Source organism: Bos mutus, chromosome 8 (assembly GCF_027580195.1).
Source record: "Bos mutus isolate GX-2022 chromosome 8, NWIPB_WYAK_1.1, whole genome shotgun sequence".
In the NCBI taxonomy this organism is placed as follows: Eukaryota; Metazoa; Chordata; class Mammalia; order Artiodactyla; family Bovidae; genus Bos; species Bos mutus.
The window spans coordinates 40,539,929-40,558,137 of NC_091624.1; the positions used below are offsets into that span (position 1 = coordinate 40,539,929).

Below are 18,209 nucleotides of genomic sequence, written 5' to 3' on the forward strand. Positions count from 1 at the left end.
AGGGCGTGTGCACGGGTGGGCAGGCCATGCAGACGGCGGCAGGGCGGGCCGCAGCTCCCCACTCCTGCACCCTCCCCACCTCCAGCTGATAGCGTGTGGCCGCTGGCCTGCGGGTGTGTGTTTGTGTGTCGGCTCTTCCACCTCGCTTGCTCGCTGCAGCTCAATCCATTTCAGACAAGAGGAGCATTAACCAGGCATCATGACGAAGCAGAATCGGAAGCAGACACGGCCAGCCGCTGGCCTTTTTCCCTTTCCCACACCCACCCCCTGCCCAGCAACACTCACGCTCACACACACAGCCCCTCGAGCCTCCTAAACAGCCAGTGTTTGTGTGGGGGACAGGGGAGGGGGCTCTACTGATCACAGAAGGGGTGACGACACTTGGTTTCTCCAAGCACCTGTCTCTCCCACTCATCACCCACCACCAGCCTGGCCTCTGGGGTCCCAGCCTCCCCCTCCCCGCCCCCACCCCCCAGGGTGTGAAAGCCCATAGATGGCGAAGGGGAGGGGTGTGTGGGCTGGATGCCAGAATTGGTTACCCGAGGATTAACCCTCTCCTGGGGAGGACAGAATGGGAGGATTCAGGAGACCAGGTCCTCAGGACAAGAGACCTGGTTGGCCCTTCCATAACCCAAATCTCTGGGGGATAGAGCACAGCGGTGGTTAGTGGGAAGTAAGCAATTCTCTCTCCAGGGCAGGGTCTTCAAAAGAGAAGTTCTTGCTAGGGCATGCCCAGGCCCCTGCGTAGAACTGTGGGAACAGAGACACTGGGAAAACCACCCCCCACTCTGGGACCCTGTCATTGGCCTTTTGGTTCCCTCTGGGCTCAGCGCAGAGTCTGGTTCACGTGTGACCCCCGGGAGCAGGTGAGGGAGACCTGCCAGCTGACCCTGGCCCTAGCCCTGCCCCCTCTCCACCTCTGTGCACTTGCCTACCTAGGCAGTCCTTACCGTTGCCCTGGTAACCACTGCCCACAGCCGTTCAGCTGATGCTATCAGCTGTCCTTGGGGAAATCTAGAATCTGGGGAGGGGGCTCTGGGGTAACAGAATGGAAAAATCACAGGGGGAGGGTCGTGAGGGGACAGGTGAGAGTGTGCTCTGGGACTTCTTTCTCAAAGAGAGTAGGGCAGGAGAGGACAGGTAGGGACAGGAAGGGAGAGATGTGTCTGGGTTAGTGGGAGACAGAGAAGAAAGAATCCTGAAGGATGGGCTCCAGAAAGAAAGAAATTAAGACGACAGGTCGCTGAGTGGCTGAGGAAGAGTGGAAAGAATCTGGGCTTAGCTGTTGGATGTACCGCGGAATGGGAAGACAGGGAGAAACACAGGATCCATGGAACCATGAGAAAAAGACCAGGAGATGCTGCAGGAAGAGGTGCACCTGTGATGTGGCAGGAGCAGGCCACACACCCAGCAGAGGGGAACAGGCCTTTCTAGACAGCCAGCCTGGCCTCTCAGCTTTCTGACCCTGCAGCCCCACCCTTACTGCCCTGGCCCCACCCTAGTCCTGCACAGCCTCCGTCTCCCACTCCAGGAGACCAAATGTCAGATAGCCCTTTAGAATTCTTCATTTTTTCCCACTACTTCGGCTCCTTCTCTGTTTTCATGTGCTACCCCCTCCCCCAGACCCCATTCCAGGAGATTCGCCTTCCGGTGCCAGGGTCCCCAGAGGTAGGACTGGAATGAGCTGTCGCCAGGAAAGACAGCTGGGGCCAGGGGCCTGGAATGAGGTGGCTCAGGAGGAATAGATAGGAGTGGAGCATTCCCCAGGGAAAAAAAAGCACACTGGATAGAGAGTAGGGGGGCCGAGGGGAAAGGGCAGGGGGAGGGGGAGGGGATGGGGGGGTCTCTGGTACCTTCAAGGGCCTGGGGCCTGGGGCAGGAGCACAGCGGCTTCCTCGGTGACATACACCTCCATCCCTCGGCGCATCTCCTCTCCGCCTCCCGTTGCCAAGACAACCTGCCAGCTCAGCCGAGGAGGCAGCAGCAGCAGGGAGGGGGGAGGAGGCGGCTGTGACTCCTATTGCCTCCTCTTCGGTGATGGAGGGGGCCTCAGTGCTGGGGTGGGGGTGGGAGAGCTTCAGGAGCCCCACCACTCTCCCCTTCCCTCTCCTTCCATAAGGCTCTGGGATTGGCTCTGGGGTGGCCTCAGGAGAACCTTAATTCAGGGCCAGATAACAGGCCCGTCTTGGGGAGGGAGACGGCACTGGGCAACATCCCCCAGTGGAGAAAGCTCAGCTTGGAGTTGGGAAGAACGGTAGGAACAAGGGAGGGATGGCTTCTGTTGAAGGGTCAGAGGGCGGCTTCTGGCAGGAAGGAGAGGCCCTGGGTGTGGGTGGGGCTGGGCACGCAGGCCACGGGGCTCAGAAGCCTCCCGGTGCCACCCCTCCACTGTCTCTGAGCACCTCCTCCCAGCCATAGATCCTCTCATTCCCCCGACTGAGAGGAAGGTCGGAACTAGAAAGAGAGCTCTTTCATTCCCAAAGGGCCCATCCCCACTGTCCCTCAGTCCGTAGGAATGTCCATCCAGGGGCAGGCCAATACCATGGGTGAAACTCTCCCGAGGGCCAGCCCTGGAGCCGAGGGGACTGCGGAGTTAGGGCTCCCTCTGTCGACCCGAGGCTTGGTAGCTGTCAAGGTCATTCCTTGCTGAGGGATCCTGATGTGTGTATGTGTGTGTGTATGTGTGTGTGTGTGTGTTGCGAGGGCACAGCCAGGCCAGAAGGCCCTTCCCTCGTCTGCCTCCCTTCATCTCTGGTCTTGCCCTACGGGGAGACTTGCTCTGCCTCTAGCCCTCTCCTCTTGGGGAGGCCCCAGACTCCTCAAGGCCAGCAGAATGGTCCAATCTTCCCCCTTGCTTGCTGGTCACCACATCAGGCTGGGAGGAGACTGGAGGCAAAAGCTTAAATCCCAAAGCAAGCACCCCTGAACACCAGGTTACCTGTGAGCTGGGCCCGGGCAGGATTCCTGGGCACCTCTGGGCTGCACCCAGGAGGCTGCTAACAGGAGGAGCAAGCTTACCTTTAGGCTCAGCAGTGCCTCAAGGCCTTGAGGATGGGTGCTGGAGTCCACAGAAGGGGATGGGGGCTCCTGCCCCTCTCAGGAGGGTGGTCCCAGGCCCAAGATACCTAGTTCTTGGTTCTTTCCCCAGCAAGGTCACTGGTGCCAGCTGTCCTGACTGGATGCTGGCCCTGCAGCCTGCCCCTTCCCTGGGGCCTATGCCCTCCTCTGGTCTCACTCCAGTACCCCTTGCCCCGCCCTCTGCATGACCTGCTGAGGAGGTCTAAACATTAACTCCTGGAGAGGCTAGCTGGGCCCCGAGGTGGCTAAGAAGGGCCAGTGCCAGAGAACTGGACCAGTGGAACAAAAAGAAAGACAAGGGCCTCCGAGTGAGCCTTTCTCATCAGTTTGGAAGATACATCCCCTATCTCCAAGCACTGGACTGACTGTCAGACCCCAGAACCTTAGTCCCAGCGGCTGCCCCAGACCAGCCCCTCTCCTCCAATCCCTTACCCCACAATTGCACCTGGTCACCTCCCTTCTCAAAGCCCCTCACCATCTCCTCCTGCCGCAGCAGAGACCTAATCTGTGGCTCAATCCTTTCCTGCTGCTTCCTGAATGCAAACTTTCAGTGCCAGCCAAACCCATTCACTGCTCACAGCTCCTCCTTGCCCTGTAACAAATCTCAACATTTCCCTGTCTTGAAGCCCTTCTTCCCCTGCTGTTTTCACTCTCAGTATTTCCCCCTTGCGGGTCCTCTTTGCTAAGAGAGATCCTGTTCATTCTTCAAGATCATGCAAACCCCAGCCCTTCCCAGCACCGCCCCCCTGTATACATCCCTGGAGCCACTGTGCCTGGCCAAGGAGTGGAGGACATCGCACTATAGATGTCACAGACAGGAGAGAATCTGGACTGTCCTCCTCCCTGGCTGCGGGCGTCGGTGAGTTAACATCTCGGAATCTGAGCCCACCCACACATGACATGGGAATAATCTCACCCACTAAATGAGGGGTTCCATGTGAGCTGGCCTTGTGTGCTGCCTGGCACATCTCTGGAGTTCAGTACCCATCAATGTCTTTACTTCCTCCCCTTTCACTCTTTGGAAGTTCAGTACCCATCAATGTCTTTACTTCCTCCCCTTTCACTCTTTGGATGTACCACCTTTTTTTTTTTTTTTTTTGGCACACTGGCATGTGAGATCTTAGTCCCCTGACCAGGGATCACACCCACGCCCCTGCAGTGGAAGCCCGAATCCTTAATCACTAAACCATTAGGGAATTCCCACGAATGTACCAAATGCCACTTTGCAATCTTTGGTACATCCATTAGGGGTAAGAGACAGATTCCCACAGTCCTTAAAGAACTGCCTTTTTATAGGTATAGCCTATGTGCTAAGTTGTTTCAGTTGAGTCCAACTCTATGACCTTGTAGACTGTAGCCCGCCAGGCTCCTCTGTCCACGGGACTTCTCAGGCAAGAATACTGGAGTGGGTTGCCATGACCTCCTCTAGGGGATCTTCCCAACCCGGGGATCGAACCTACATCTCTTACATCTCCTGCATTGGCAGGTGGGTTCTTTACCATTCCGGCCACCTGGGAAGCCCCATAGGTTTATTCACCACCGCCTCAATTAAATTTTCAGCATCTTGAGTTTGACAGAGGATGACACACTGTCCTGTCCATCTTTTTAGTAACTGAAGGACTAACACAGCGGTTGTATGTTGTAGGAAATACATAAATATTTGGATTAACTGCTTAGGGCCCCTCCTGCTCAAGTCCACCTAAGGATGGAGCTTAGAGGCAGGATTCTGACTTTTCATCCCACCTCCACCTTCAGGGACCACAAGGTGCTGGACTTCTTTCTGGGTCTCCAGTTGGTTTATTTCTTCAATAAATACTCTGTGTAACATACCGTGCTGGGTATTATGGGGGAGCCAAAGACTGACTAAATCTACATCGGAGTCCCTTGTTGTCCCGCAGAACCATGAAACGAGCATAGTAAGTACAGTTCTGGAAAAGCCGTGATATGTGCCCTAAAGCCAGGGCAAGTTTATGGCCAGAGGAACCAGGGACAGCAGAGATGGCCACTGTCCCTGGGGGAGTGAAGGGCATCTGTGGAGCTGAGGAGATGGCTGTGGTCTGGACATGCCAGCATGCTGGCGAAGGGTATCCTGGGCAATGGGAAACTCATGAGCAAAGATGGGTCCAGCGGGAATTCCTGGGCAATTCAGTGGTTGGGACTCTGCCCTTCTACTGCAGAGGGAAAGGGTTTGATCCCTGGTCAGAGAACTAAGATCCCACAAGCTGCGTGGCATGGCCAAAAAAAACCAAACAAGACAGGCTCAGTGTGCCTGTTGGATGGCAAGGGTTGTAGTTTTGCCAGCATTGTTGAAGGGGAGCTGGAAGGATAGGGCTGAAGCGGGGGCGTGGGCAGGACTGGGCAGGGGCTTGCAAGCCATGCTGAGTCTGCTAGAGATGGTGTGATAGAGGCAGAGCTGTGGTGTAAGAGAAAGCAAGGCGAGTTGAACAAACTATGTGATGTCCTGAGGAACGTGTGTGTAGGAGAGAGACCATGTGGAAAGCCATTGCAGTCATTGAGACAGAGCTCAGTGTCTCTGCACCTTGGGAAGTCCAGCCAAGGTGCAGAGTTTGGTGGAGAAAGCAGCTGGGTGCAAGGCTGACACACTGGTTTTCTCAGAAAGAGACAGGGGAATAAGAGAGTGGCGCAAATCTCAGGGCACGTTTCTATGAAGCAGGGCCAGGAAAGAAACAGTCTGAGAAGGAGAGAAGGAAGGAAGGAAGGAAGGTCTGGAGGGGCCGGGGAGGAAAGAGCTTCCAGGACAGGTGATCCTTCCAGGTGTCCAGGGTAGTGAGACTGGGGCTGGGTGACTGGGAAGTCACAGCCAGGGGAGTCAGAGAGACTGAATAGACAGACGTTAGTTAGAAACCAGCTTGGAGGGCTAAAGCGTGAGAGGATCTCTGCCCTGACTTTCTGCCTCAGCTGGCTGTTTGGAGGACAGGACAGAAAAGGTGAGATCAATAGGTAGGCTATTCTTAGCCAGAGTTCTTGGGCATCCTAAACGGAGCACAGGATTTGAGGCCAGCTGCCACCAACCCCCTCCTGCCACACCCTCCCTGAAGCGGATGTGTTCAACTCACCCTAAGTGTCTTCCAACCCACCATGTCCATTCCCAACCCTCACACTGGCTTGGAATACTTAGCGCACCCAGAAGCAACCAGAGCTGCTGCAGCCATCGGAGGTCTGTGGGAATTCTCCTTCAAATTCCTGCCACAGTCACAGATACTTTCAATCCCACCTCTGCAACCCCCCCACGTCCCCACACCAGGTCCCATTATTAGAGACCCATTCCTTTGCTTTCTTCCTTTTAGCATCTTGGAAATCACTGCCAAGTAGGAGGGAATGAGTTGAACATACTCTTTTTTCTACGCACTCTCCGTATCTCTACAGAGCATGAAGAGGCCCCCCCCACCCCCCACCGGTGCAGAGCCTGCACTCCGCAGAGGCACGAAAAGGTGTGGTGAGATGGCTCCAAGGGCCCAGCCAGCCGGGGACTCATAACCACAAGTGGGGGCGAGACCTGCCAGGCTTGGGGTGGGGGTGGGGCTAGGGCACTGTCTGAGGTGGTACAGGCCTCCCCAGCTGCCTTCCTCTCTCTCCCTTCCCCGTTCCCTGTCCCTCCCCGTCAGGTCTCACCACCTCAAAAAGCAAGAAAGGAAACAGTGAGGGCTTTCTGGAGCCGGCCCCCAGAGGCCTGTCTGAGCTGGGGAGGTCACAGAGAGGGAGGGAGGGGCCGGAGAAAGGCAGAGAAGAAAGGGGAGGCAAGACAAAGGGCCCCGTGCACCTTTGAAGCTCTCTCTAACCCCAGCCAGGGAGTGGTGGGGGTGGGCCTGAGAGCCCGGCTGGGGGGAAATGGTCCAGAGTTTTAAAGAATGTCTCAAATTCCTGCGGAAATCAGAGGGATTGTAAGAACTCCCCCTCCCCAGCACACCTCCTTCTCAGCCCCCTCCCTCAGCCCCCCAAATCCAGTCTTCCACACCTGGGGCCCCAACCCTTTGTCCTCAGGTAATTGCGGGGCGTTGCCCCTTCCCTGAAAATCCCATTGAACTCGCCTGTTAGTGCAGTAGTTCCAGACCACCCTCCCTACTCTCCCCCGCAGAAAACGACCCCTACACGTTTCCCGCAGTCCCCGCCAGGATTAAGACTCTTTGTGATTGGGGGGGAAGAGGAAAAAGCAACCTAGTGAAAAGCAATTATGACAAGCTGGAGGGAGAATGGCTTGGGGACCTCCCTCTTGGCTATGGCAGTCTAAATTCCCCAGGAGTTGGGGGTGTCAGCCTGGGCTCCAGTTCTCACCCAGGGAAAGGTGACTGATCCCCCCCACCCCCATCCACTTGGACCACACTCCACTCACCTCCCCTTTTGACTAAACCAGCTCCCATCCCCCACCCACTTTCCATTCTTTCCTTATTTTTAGGCCACTGTTGGGAGAAGAGGGGGAAAAAGGGATGTCTTTCATCCTTTCTTCTCTCCCCAAAATCCACACCCCCTCTCCTCTTAACATTTTCGCAGAAAGGGAAGGGAAATTGAGGCTGGCGGAGCGGCGGGCGGGGGTCCATCCGCAGAAGAGAAGGCTCATGGAAGTGTTCCGAGAGAAGAGCAGAGAAGGGGCCATAGCTAGGAAGGGCCTCCCCCCTTGACAAGATTAAAAGCCGTGGCAAAAGAGGAAAGGGGCGGGTTTTATGGCCTCTTAGTTCCACTCCCCAAATGCACACCTGGAGGCGTCTGGAAAGCCCACCAGAGGAGCTCGGGGCTGGGAGGAAGGCGGGGGAGGACTGCCCCTGCCGCCCGGCACACCCCGCCTTCTCTAGCCTCAGCCTCTAATCGCCTTTTCCCCCAGGTGTGGCCCCCGCCCTGCCCCCGCGGGGACCTGGGCGCTCGGGACGCGGGCTCGCCTTCCCTCCCCTTCTGCCCCTCCGCGCTCCTCCCCCACCCGACCTCCTCACCGGAAAAAAGCAATCTGGCGCCCGGCGAGGAGGCTGCAGCGCCCGCGGCTGCCCGGCCAGCGGCCTCGGGCCCCGGTGGCTCCGGCCGGCCCCAGGATTGGGGTTTCTGCGCCCCAGCAGGTCGCACAGGACGCGCGGTGCCAGCCAGGAAACTCGAGCCCGCGGAGGAGGGGCGCGCCGTGGGCCGCCAGCCTCCCGCGGGGTGGAGGTGCGGGGCCTGCAGGCCATCCCTCCCTCTTGGCTGCCCCTGTCCGTGTCCCCTGCCCCTGCGGGGACGTGTGGGGCCCAGCCGGCCTCCACCTGTCGCACCACGCCCGGGCCTGTGCGCTCGCCTCCTCTCCTCTCGGAGAGAAGTTTGTCCCAGTTTGTCCCCAGTTCAGTTTTGCCGTTCCCCCGCGCCCCTTCAGATAACCTGTTTGCAAGAAAATGGTTTTATTCCGGGGCTGAGAGTTGAGGGATGGGGGTGCAGGCCTGGGTAGTGGAATGTGAAGAATGGCCAGCCCTCTTTTTTTTTTTTTTTCTCCCTCTTTTTTTTTCTTCCTACCGTCTGGCCAGGAGGAATTCGGAGGCTGGGGGCAGACTGAGGGAGACGCGGGGAGGAGAATTTGAGGAGCCTTGAATCCGCTGACTTTCCCATTCGGTTCAGGGAGCCTGACTTTTCTACCTTCCTTCCCGGGGGCCCGCCCCACCCTCAGGGGAGACTCCAACGTGGGCCTCGGGGAGCCGCCCTAGTTAGTGGCAGTCCTGCCCCTTTCCAGCGGGGGTGGGGTGGGAGGGTGGCTGTGATGCTCGGTGGTCCTCAGCATCCCCCTTGGGGGCTCTGGCTCCCCGGCCCCCACCCCCAGCCCAGTCTTTGGATTAGGAAGGGAGGGGAATGGGAAAGCCCGAGAGTGAGGGGCGGTAGCCCCGGTCCCCACTACGTCAGGGGCTGTGGCCTCCGCGTGCGCTTGGTCCGGCGGGTAGGGGCCGAGCCCACGAACTCAAACTGCTTCTGCCTCTCGGCGTGGTTGGGGAAAGGCAGCTGGCCCTGGTAGAGGCGCTTGATGAAGTGAGCTTCTCGTTGGTTCTGGCGGCTGCGGGAGGCCTGACGGGGCCGACCCTGCCGTGTGAAGGCCATGAACCAGCCCTCGTGCCGGGCATTCTGGAAGGCCGTGTAATTGTTCTCCAGCACGATCTCGGTGAACACGCAGTCTTTGCTCTTCCCGCTGGGCTGCCGGGGGTAGGAAAGAGAGAAGGGGAGTTTGTCTGCCCACCCTGGCTGGCGTCTGCCTTATGGGCCTGTGTTATAGGACCAAGGAGAGAACCACAGAGACTGGGAGCCCAAGAATGTCTGCCTGGTGAGGTGGGCACCCTTGATGGAGAGGCAGAGGTGGAGGGAGGAACAAACTTTGCTGATGTCGGATCTGAACTTAAATACAACCTTGTCCTTTAAGTTGTACACCTTGAGCAAGGTATGTAGCCAGACTGAGCCTTGGTTTATCCAGCTGGGTGTAATGATCAAGGTAACTATGCAGTTCAGTGCATACTCAGTGGGCACTCCTAAAGCAGAACAGTCCTCGATCTGGGTGAATGGTGTTGGTGGGTGGAGGGAGGGTAGGCAACAGTGTGATGGAAAGAAGGGGTAAACGTGTGTAGAACACCATGTCAAGAACCAGGCATCCACCCATCTGGCTCTGTAGATAATCTTGACACTATGCCCATTTTACAGATGAGAAGACTGAGACTTGACAAAAATAAGCAAATATTTGAGAACAGCCAGAATCAGAATGCAGGATGGGCTGATGCAAAAGGAAATGGAATTCTCCCTGCACAACTCTGGACCCACCATTACAGAGAGAGTGACTAGCGGTTACACTAGTAGGTGGTTAGTATGAATTTTGCCACTTGGAGCCTGTGGACTGCACTTACCTTGGGCGAGGGTTAAGATGGGAACTTCTGGCCTTCTCAACACTGATCAGCCCTTAGCCCTCAACACGAGGGCTGGCACGTGATGTAGGTGCTAAAATTCTTCCTCACTATACTGAGAAATTACCTCATAAACCAGAGCCAAGGATCCTTATGGATCAGCCAGTGTTCTCAGAGGGCTTCTAGACCCACAGGGACTAAAGGGATCAGAGAGAGGCTGAATGGTGGGGTGAGAGCAGAAGTCACAGTCCTGGGTGGGGCCCAGCAGAGGGTGGTGGGATGCTGCGGGACCCGGCCTGCCCTCACCCCAGGAAGACGGACTCATCTGTTACTCCCTGTCCCCCAGGCCTCACCTTTCCGATGAGCTTGCCCCTCTTATTCATACAGATGTATTTCTCACTCTCAGCCCCCTTGATGCGCACCCGGCTTCCGAACGTGTCTGTCTCCACTATGAGCTTGGCTGTGGGGAGGGGGAGAAACCTCCGTCCATTGGGGCTGCCAGCCCAGGGGTGCAGCAGGGGGCCTGACTTCTGAATTTGGGTGGGGGTGAGGGGCATGGGGAGGCCCTTGGAGCAGGCGAGGCTAGACAGGGGTGTGGGTGGCCTCCCAGGAGGGCTGGGTCTCACCGAACTTGTTGCCGTCCTCGGCGGTGGCGGAGATGCGACGCCCGGTAACCTGCACATGCTTGCCGCTGGTCCGGCTGTAGAGCTGGTACTCACGGATCTGCCGCCGGCTCAGCTGGTCAGTCATGGCGCCCTGGTCCCTCACGTACTGGTTAAAATTAGGAGACGGGTGATTCTCCCCCTTTGCGGTTACCAAGGGAAAAATAGTGTCAATTTGCTTTGGGTGACACCACCGCAGGTCCATCCGGGGGAGGGGTGCGGAGGTGAGTGTGGTGGGGGCAGGTCATTTGCCCTGTGAAGTAGGGGGGGTGGGGGAAGGGGGCACTTGGCCGTGACCTTCCCAGGCCAGTGTGTAAGCCAGTCATCATGACCTCTTGGGTCCTCATCTGCCCTGAAGCAGAGGACTGGTAGCTGCCCAGGCTCAAGGGACACTTGGGGACACAGTTCAGGTCTGGAATGGTGACCCTGGGAGCTGGAAGGAAGCTTCAAGCTGGTGCTATATGATCTCCATGATCTAGGGAGGAGGTGCATGGGGCCACATAGCTGGTTAGTGACAGACCCCTGCCCTGCCTCTAGGATGGGAGCTTGTCCCTTTTCCAAAATGTCAGGGGCTTGGTTCTGTTAGCCAGGGTGACCAGATTTCTCCCCAGTCCTCTGCACAGCCCATGCCTAGCACATGCACACACATAGATGTGTGCACGCTCCCACACATGTATGTGCACACACAGCAGCTGGTCTATGGACCATTGTGGGGACACTAAGACTCTTCTCTGTAGCTCCTGCTGGGCCCCTGGAAGCATTTCTTTTACACCTCTTTACACTGCTAACCAAGAACTCCTGAGCTCACACCCATCTCCCCTGGCACTCCCCCTGGGTGCTCAGGGCCTTGGAGAAGCCATTGCCCCATCCAGCATTCCTCCCTGCTCTAGGGTTGAGAGGCCTCCTTCGTGGAAGAAGGCAGAGAGGTACTATCAGTGGGGGCCCAGGGGATGTTCTGGGAGGCCGCCTGCCAGGCGGGGGTGATACTGCCTCCCACTGCTTCCCCAGCGGGGAAAGGGGCTGTTGCCACCATGCATTGTGCTCCATACAAAGCCAGGACAAGTGCCTTCTCCAGCATGGTCTCTCCTTATCCATCTGCAGCGCTGAATGGGAAAGCAGCAGACCACTTCCTGCCCGCTCACTCTCCGGCAAGGTGCACACCTGGATGACATTTCCCAGCTGACAGCTCCGGCTCTAGCTCTAAAATGTTTCTCCACATGGATCCTGCTGGCCTGTGCTGGGACAGCCTTTCCATGCCCGATTCCTGAGTCCACCTTGATCCCAGCTCAATCGCAACCATCTGGACAGAGCTAGACCCCCCAGCCCCCGCATCTGTAAGGGGCCTGTATCTCCTGGAGGAAGGGGTGGGAAGTATCAGCTTGGAGGAAGCGGGAGGTGAGGGAGCAGCTCCAGGCTGACAGCGGAACCTTCGGGAACCTGCGCAGGGTTAACCCTTCATGTGTGTGTGTCACTGCCCAGGGCAGACCCCAGCTCCCCACAGCCCGGGAGTGTTGCCACGACCCCAGCCCGTGAGAGCAGGGTCTGCCCATCCCACTTCTCCACGGCCCTGAGAAAACCTGAGGCCAGCATTTGGGGTGGGGGACCTGCCTTCCGTGCCAGGGGGAGGGGGTCCGGCCCGTCCCCAGCCCCAGCCTCCTGGCCCAGGTTCAGACCCTCCGCCCCTCTTGGCGGGCAGCCTCCTTCTGTCTGTCTGTTCCAGGTCAGGAGCAGAGAGGGGCCCCCCCCCCCAAACCCCCTCCTCTCCCCATCCCCCTTCTAGCCCTGTACAAAAGCAGCCCCACGCCCCCCCAACAGCCCACAGCCCACAAGTCGCTCTCCCCGTGGGACCTGGCCTGTCCCTTTCATGTTCCCGCTGCAGGGTGGGGGTGTGGGGGACCTCCCCTTCCCCTGCCGCAGACAGCTGCTTGTCAGACGGCTCCTCAAGCATGGCTGTGGTCCGGCCTGCTGGCCCCCCACCAAGGGGGGCGAGGGGGCACTTCAAGGGGGAAAGGACAGCTTTGCCACCTTCCTGGAGTCCTGAATGGGGCCTCAGCCAGGCCATAAACGCCTTGGCCAGCCACACCATTGTGCTAATTCCCCCTCCTGAACAGGTTGGGCCCACCCCCAGCCCCCTCCTGGCTGGGCTGGGGGCTTTCTTCTTGCTCTCCCTGGATGTGTGAAGCAAAAGGCCTGGAACGGGGGCTAGAGCAAAAGGGGGAAGGAAAAGGGGGGGTGTCTCTCTCTCTCCCACCCCCCCACCGCTTCAAAGGCAGCCCCTTTCCCTCGCTCAGAGAAAAGGCATTTACCTTCAAAAAAAGTCCCCACTGGCTATGAAGGGAAGCCGGCCTCTGGCCTGGGAAAGCCAAGAGATGTCTCCCCAGAGCGGTTCTGGACCAGTGCATTTTAATAGCTGCACTTTTATGGAGGATCACAAAAAGGGACCGAGCCTCGCACGGGGGCTGAGGCTGGGGGGAGGCTGACTTGGGGTTGGGGGGTGTGGAGAAGCAAACCCTTGAATCTTGTGCCATACAAACCTCTGGGCTTGACCTCATTGCCCTATAGGTAAGGAGTCGCCTGCCCTGGCTGGGCATTCTGAGTGCCCACGAGATGCCCCCCAGGACTATGACTGGCAGGACATCTGTGTTGGTGGGAGTGGGGTGGGGTGCGTGGTGCACACAGGTGGTTTTGCATGGAAACCTGTCCTTTCTGGGGAACTTGCAAGTATTGACACAAGCCTCACCTGAGCCATCACCTCCGCCCTCTTCCGACCACTCCCAGGCTCCATCCCTCAGGTTTGGCTGCCCCTGTGCATTTAGCCTTAGGGGGAACCCAGTGTCGAGGGATGGAGGGATGGAGGGAGCGGAAGAGACCCCAGGGGAACTGGGCTGAAATGAAAACGTCTGTCAATCCCCAAATCTCTTACCCCATGCCATTCCAGCCCCCCAAACCTCAGAGTCTCCTGCACTGGGAAGAGGCTAGGATATGCCTCTGTCCACCGAAAGGAGACTGCACCCCCACCCCCGCATTGGTAGGGTGAGAGAGATGGGAAAAAGCTAGGTGGGGGTAGTGGGGGGATGCCCACCTACCTGAGTTTGACAGCAGAGAATCAGCAGCTGCAGGCACCTGTGTGGGAGACAAGGTGGACCTGGTTGTGGGTGCCAAAACAGCCAGCCCAAGGGTACACCAGGTGCCCACCCCGCAGTCCTCATGGCAGTCCCGGGACCATTAAGTCTGCCCCCAAGGCTGGAAATGGCAACAAGACAGCGGGGTCGAGAGCAGTGCACTTACAGTGTGAGGTTGGGCAGCAAGCGGGCGGCTCCCATTGCCGGAGAGATTTCTTGGGGCCGTTTGCCCTCCTGCCCCCAAAGTCAGGAGCAGATGTGGGCAGTCCCCAGGGGCAGAGTCCCAGAGAAGCCAAGGTCTCTTCTAGCCACAGGTTTTCAGTGGAGAAGAGGAGAGGGAGGGGAGGAGGAGAGAGGGGCGGAGAGGGGAGGGGGAGGAGGGTATAATTGGGAGACTGAGGTGTGAGGAGTCCACCTTCCCTGCAAAGCAGCCACTGGCGGGGCGCTGCCAGCCTCTGGGGGGGCTACCCAAGCGCAGAGGATGGAGCTGATGGGGGCTCCTGGATCAGGCAGACAGGCTCCTGCGTTGTTCCAGACCCTCAAGGACCTCAACGGCAGGGCCCCTCCTCCTCTCTCCTCCTCCTGGCCCACCTCCCCAAGGGTGAGCCACAGGTATCAATCAGTCCAGGCCTGGGGTCGCTGATTCTGGCTCTCTGGGTGGAAATTACCAGGAGCAGCCTTAAAAGGAGGAACCTCCCTCCAGGGGGCAGGAGGTGGGCTTGGCTAGGCGCTTCCACTGCCTCTGTCACCCCTTGCTCCCCCTATCTGCTGTCTGGTCACCGGGAAGGAGGGGTTAAGGCTCTCCAGACTAGCAGCAAATAGGGGGTGCTCCAACTTGGGAGCCAGGGGCAGGGAGACCGCACAGCTGGGGCTCTGGGTGGATCCCCTGGAGGAGAGCAGGCATCAGCCACTTGCCTCTGGGTCTCCGCAGTTTCCTCTGAGAGATGGGCACAGTGATGCCTCGGGATGTTAGAGGACCCAGTGAGATGGTCACGCTTAAGCAGAAGCCAGAGATATATTTTCTGGGCCCCAGTTGGCATTCCCCCCAGGCCAGAAGCCATCTCTAGTGCCTCTGGGAGCTGAGAGGAGCCTGTTGCCTCCTCCTCTCATCCCCCAGCAGCTGTCTGGGATAAAGTGCCCAGCAACCTCCCAGTGGTCCCACACTGCCCAGTACCATGCCAAGTATCACCCCATTCTGCAGGTGAGAAAACTGAGGCACAGGGATAGGTCATTTGTTCAGGATCACCCAGCTAGTCCCTGGTGGCTCAGATGGTGAAGAATCTGCCTGCACTGCAGGATACCCATGTTCAATCCCTGGGTTGGGAAGATCCCCTGAAGAAGGAAATGGCAACTCACTCCAGTATTCTTTCTTGGGAAATCCCATGGATAGAGAAGCTCAGTGGGCTACAGTTCATGGGGTCTCAGAGTCAGACATGACTGAGCGACTAACATGCATCCACATACCCATCTAGCAAATGATGTGGTCAGGTTTCCAAAGTCCCTGCTCTTTCTCTTCCACATGCATTCTTTCTACTGTGTCCACGCCCTCCCGGCCCAGCACAGCACCCATTCAAGATGACCCAATATCCCCGGTCCTGGAAGCTGATGAGCAGGGACTCTACACCAGGGTTCCTTCCCTGCAGAAGTTGGCTGATGGTGGCTGTGGGAGGGGGCTAGTGCTTAGGGGGCATCTCTGGGGGAAGCTCACACTTCAGCTCTAGGCTCCCTGGAAGTCACAGTGCCCCCAGGTTGGGAAGAGAAGGGGAAGTGCTGGCTGGGGATTTATTTACCTAAAGAGATGAGGCAGAGGGAGAAACTCTCACCTTCAGGCCTCCTTCTCACCTTCCTGAGCTGGAACAATCCACAAAGTTGTCTGCCACCCCTCCCCACTCACCAACAAGCAGGGACACCTCGGGTCCAACTCCATGCTCACTCCCAGCTCCACCCCAGGCGCCCCGCTGGGGGCTCAAGGGTGAGTTGAGCCTGAGCTGGCCTGGGTGGTGCAGTGTTGTCCCTGGCTCTGATGTCTCTAACTATGTGCCCCGGGTTGGACGCAGTCAGCATGCGTGCTTGCGTGCTCAGTCACCTCAGTCGTGTCCAACTCTTTGTGACCATATGGACTGTAGCCCACCCAACACCTCGGTCCGTAAGATTCTCCAGGCTGGAGAGGGTTACTGGAGAGGTTGCCATTTCCTCCTCCAGGGGATCTTCCCCCCGACCCAGGGATGGAACCCATGTCTCTTATGTGTCCTGTGTTGAGAGGTGGGCTGTTTACCACTTGTGCCACCTGGGAAGCCCTGGAGGCAATCAGAAAGAATGTCAAAACTGGAAGGGATCTTAAGAGATTCTTCATCTGGTCCCACCTCCTCATTCACCCGCGAGGTCCAGAGAGGGTCTCCCAGCTAGTTAGCAGCGCAGTACCTTAGACAAGGTGCCAATAGTCCCCCTGGTTATTTCCATTTTCCACATTGGCACCATCACTGGGGGCCCCATTTAAACTCTGTCTCTCCCACGGCAACATCCCGATTCTAACTCTCCACTGTGATTGGTGCCGGCTCCCTCTATGGAAGCCATGCCCTCATCCTCACCTGCTCTTACTCCCTGGAAGAGTATTAAGAGCTACTTTCTTCTGACCTCAATCCCTAGGACTCACAGGTAAGAGCGGAGAGGCTTAAACTTGGGGTCTGAGGTGGTGGGGTAAGCTCAGGGAATGGAAGGCAGTGAGGAGAGCCGGGTGTGAGGAGTTCCATCCAGGTCCAAGGTCTCTGAGCCAGAGAGCCTGGTTCCTGTCAGTGGGGGAAGGGCCTGCTCTAACTGGCCAGCCCCCAGCCCAGCCTGGGTCTCCATGGTAACAGATGCCCGCTGTCAAGCTTGGCCTTGGGGCTCAGCCAGGGGGCTGGTGCCAGGGACTCTGGGGCACTGCTGGGTAGCCTGTTTGTGCTCTTCGTCCCTTCCTATTCTGCACCTGCAGGCCTGGTTTCTGACTCTGTTTGCTTCTTTACCCCATGGGAACCCTAGTGATGGGCCCCAAGTGAGGAATCTTTCAGGCCTAGCCTCTGAATTTTGTCCCTCTTCCCTGGCCCAGGTCGTTCCAGGCTGTGTGACCTGTGGCAAGTTCCTTCACCTCTCTGGTCTCAGCTTCCTAATTTTTCAAAAGGAAATGGCCACAAGCGATGATGTCAAAACTACCATCCATCACATCAGCTAAGAGGAAGGACACTTCCTGCAAAGGGTCAAGAGCTACAGGAATGAGGGAGAGAGAGGCAGAGACCCTCTTATGTAGTCCAGCCTGAGTCTACCTAAACTTTGACTTTCTCCCCTGATGCGAGGGAGCTGGGAGGGGCCAGAAGGGTAGAGTTCATTAACATTTATGGGGGGTGGCAGGAGGTGCTAAGGGGAGTGAGAAGTAGCCTGGGCCCTGGTGGTTAATCCCATCCCCTAGTGCCAAGTTCAACACCCCCCAGCGGGGATGTCTCACGCCTGCCACTAGCAGCCCAGCTTGTGCAGACAGGCGGCCACCTGCAGGCCTGCCCCTCGTCACCACCTGCTCGACCTCAGCCCACCCCTTTCCTGTTGACAAACAGAAGAGCTTGGGCTGAGGAAGGGTGAAGGGCAAAGGCCTCTGCAGCAATGCGGATCCCCCCATCTTTGCTATTTGATCCCCACCACCAGCCAGCACGTGGAAATCAAATATCAGCAGTCTAGCTGTTGACTGCCTGTGGCTGAGTCAGAGGAAAGGAGAACAGGGGCACTTGCCTGAGGCTGGAGCAGGGGAGAAGGCCCTGAGGGGAACATGGGCTTTGCTATAACTGAGCTCTGAAGCTGCCCGTCCTGGGCTCCAGTTACGCACGGACTCAACTCTAACCCCTGTTCTCAGTTTGAGACTTCCTAATGCCCTCCAAGTTTCATGTCTCCCTCTCACCCACAGGGTGGTTAAAAACAGGGCCAGACTATCTGAGCCTGAATCCTGGCTGTGTGACTTTGGGGCAAGTTAACCTCTCTGTACCTCACTTTCCACATCTGAGAAATGGGGCTAATAATACCCTCCTCTGGGCAGAGTAATGAGGATTAAAGGCATGAATCCACTGAAGGCACTCAGAGCAGTGCCCAGCTAACAGTGTCATCACCGCAATCACATCAGCCTTCTTTCTGCCCATATCTCTGTGCTTGTTCTGCCTCTGGCCCTTTGCACCCTCTGCTCCTGGGAATGTCCTTCTGCCAGCTCCACATGTACCCATCATCCCTTTCCTGTCCATGGTCTCCTTTGAGGCACCTTCTCAGATCTAAATAAACAGCCTACCCCCACCATAGAAGTTAGCCTGTTCTACTTCCTCCACAGTGCTTGTTGGTCATTGAAATTACATTGTTGGCTCTTCATTTCCACTAGACTCTAGGCCACTTGAAGGAAGTTGTCTTGCCCACCCCATATCTTGGTGGCATGAGGCCACAGTCAGTGCCAGCTGCCTACCTGAAGCCAGACCTGATGTTCCCTGTCACTC

At 57.5% G+C, this 18,209-nt stretch overlaps 1 protein-coding gene across 2 annotated transcripts; it reads right to left on the reverse strand.

Moving 5' to 3' along the window:
• Positions 1-8,937: 8,937 nt before the first annotated feature.
• Positions 8,938-13,911, reverse strand: FGF17 (fibroblast growth factor 17). Of its 2 annotated transcripts, none has more exons than XM_005895301.2 (5): positions 13,877-13,911; positions 13,675-13,711; positions 10,553-10,697; positions 10,280-10,386; positions 8,938-9,231 (listed from the first exon to the last, which is right to left on the reverse strand). In XM_005895301.2, exons 1-5 carry the CDS (start codon positions 13,909-13,911, stop codon positions 8,938-8,940), a joined length of 618 nt encoding a protein of 205 aa, XP_005895363.1. The 2 variants fall into 2 exon arrangements, with proteins under 2 accessions (XP_005895363.1, XP_005895362.1); XM_005895300.2 differs by having other exon boundaries at positions 10,553-10,730.
• Between the last annotated feature and the right edge of the window lie 4,298 nt (positions 13,912-18,209).

What these genes read in the sequence shown, in the direction of transcription:
- FGF17 (XM_005895300.2), bottom strand. Translation starts at nt 13,911, where the DNA reads ATGGGAGCCGCCCGCTTGCTGCCCAACCTCACACT. An exon ending in TTGCTGCCCAACCTCACACT is followed by an intron (nt 13,712 to 13,876) that starts GTAAGTGCACTG and finishes TCTCCCACACAG; the next exon opens with GTGCCTGCAGCTGCTGATTC. An exon ending in GGGGCAAGCTCATCGGAAAG is followed by an intron (nt 9,232 to 10,279) that starts GTGAGGCCTGGG and finishes TACCCCCGGCAG; the next exon opens with CCCAGCGGGAAGAGCAAAGA.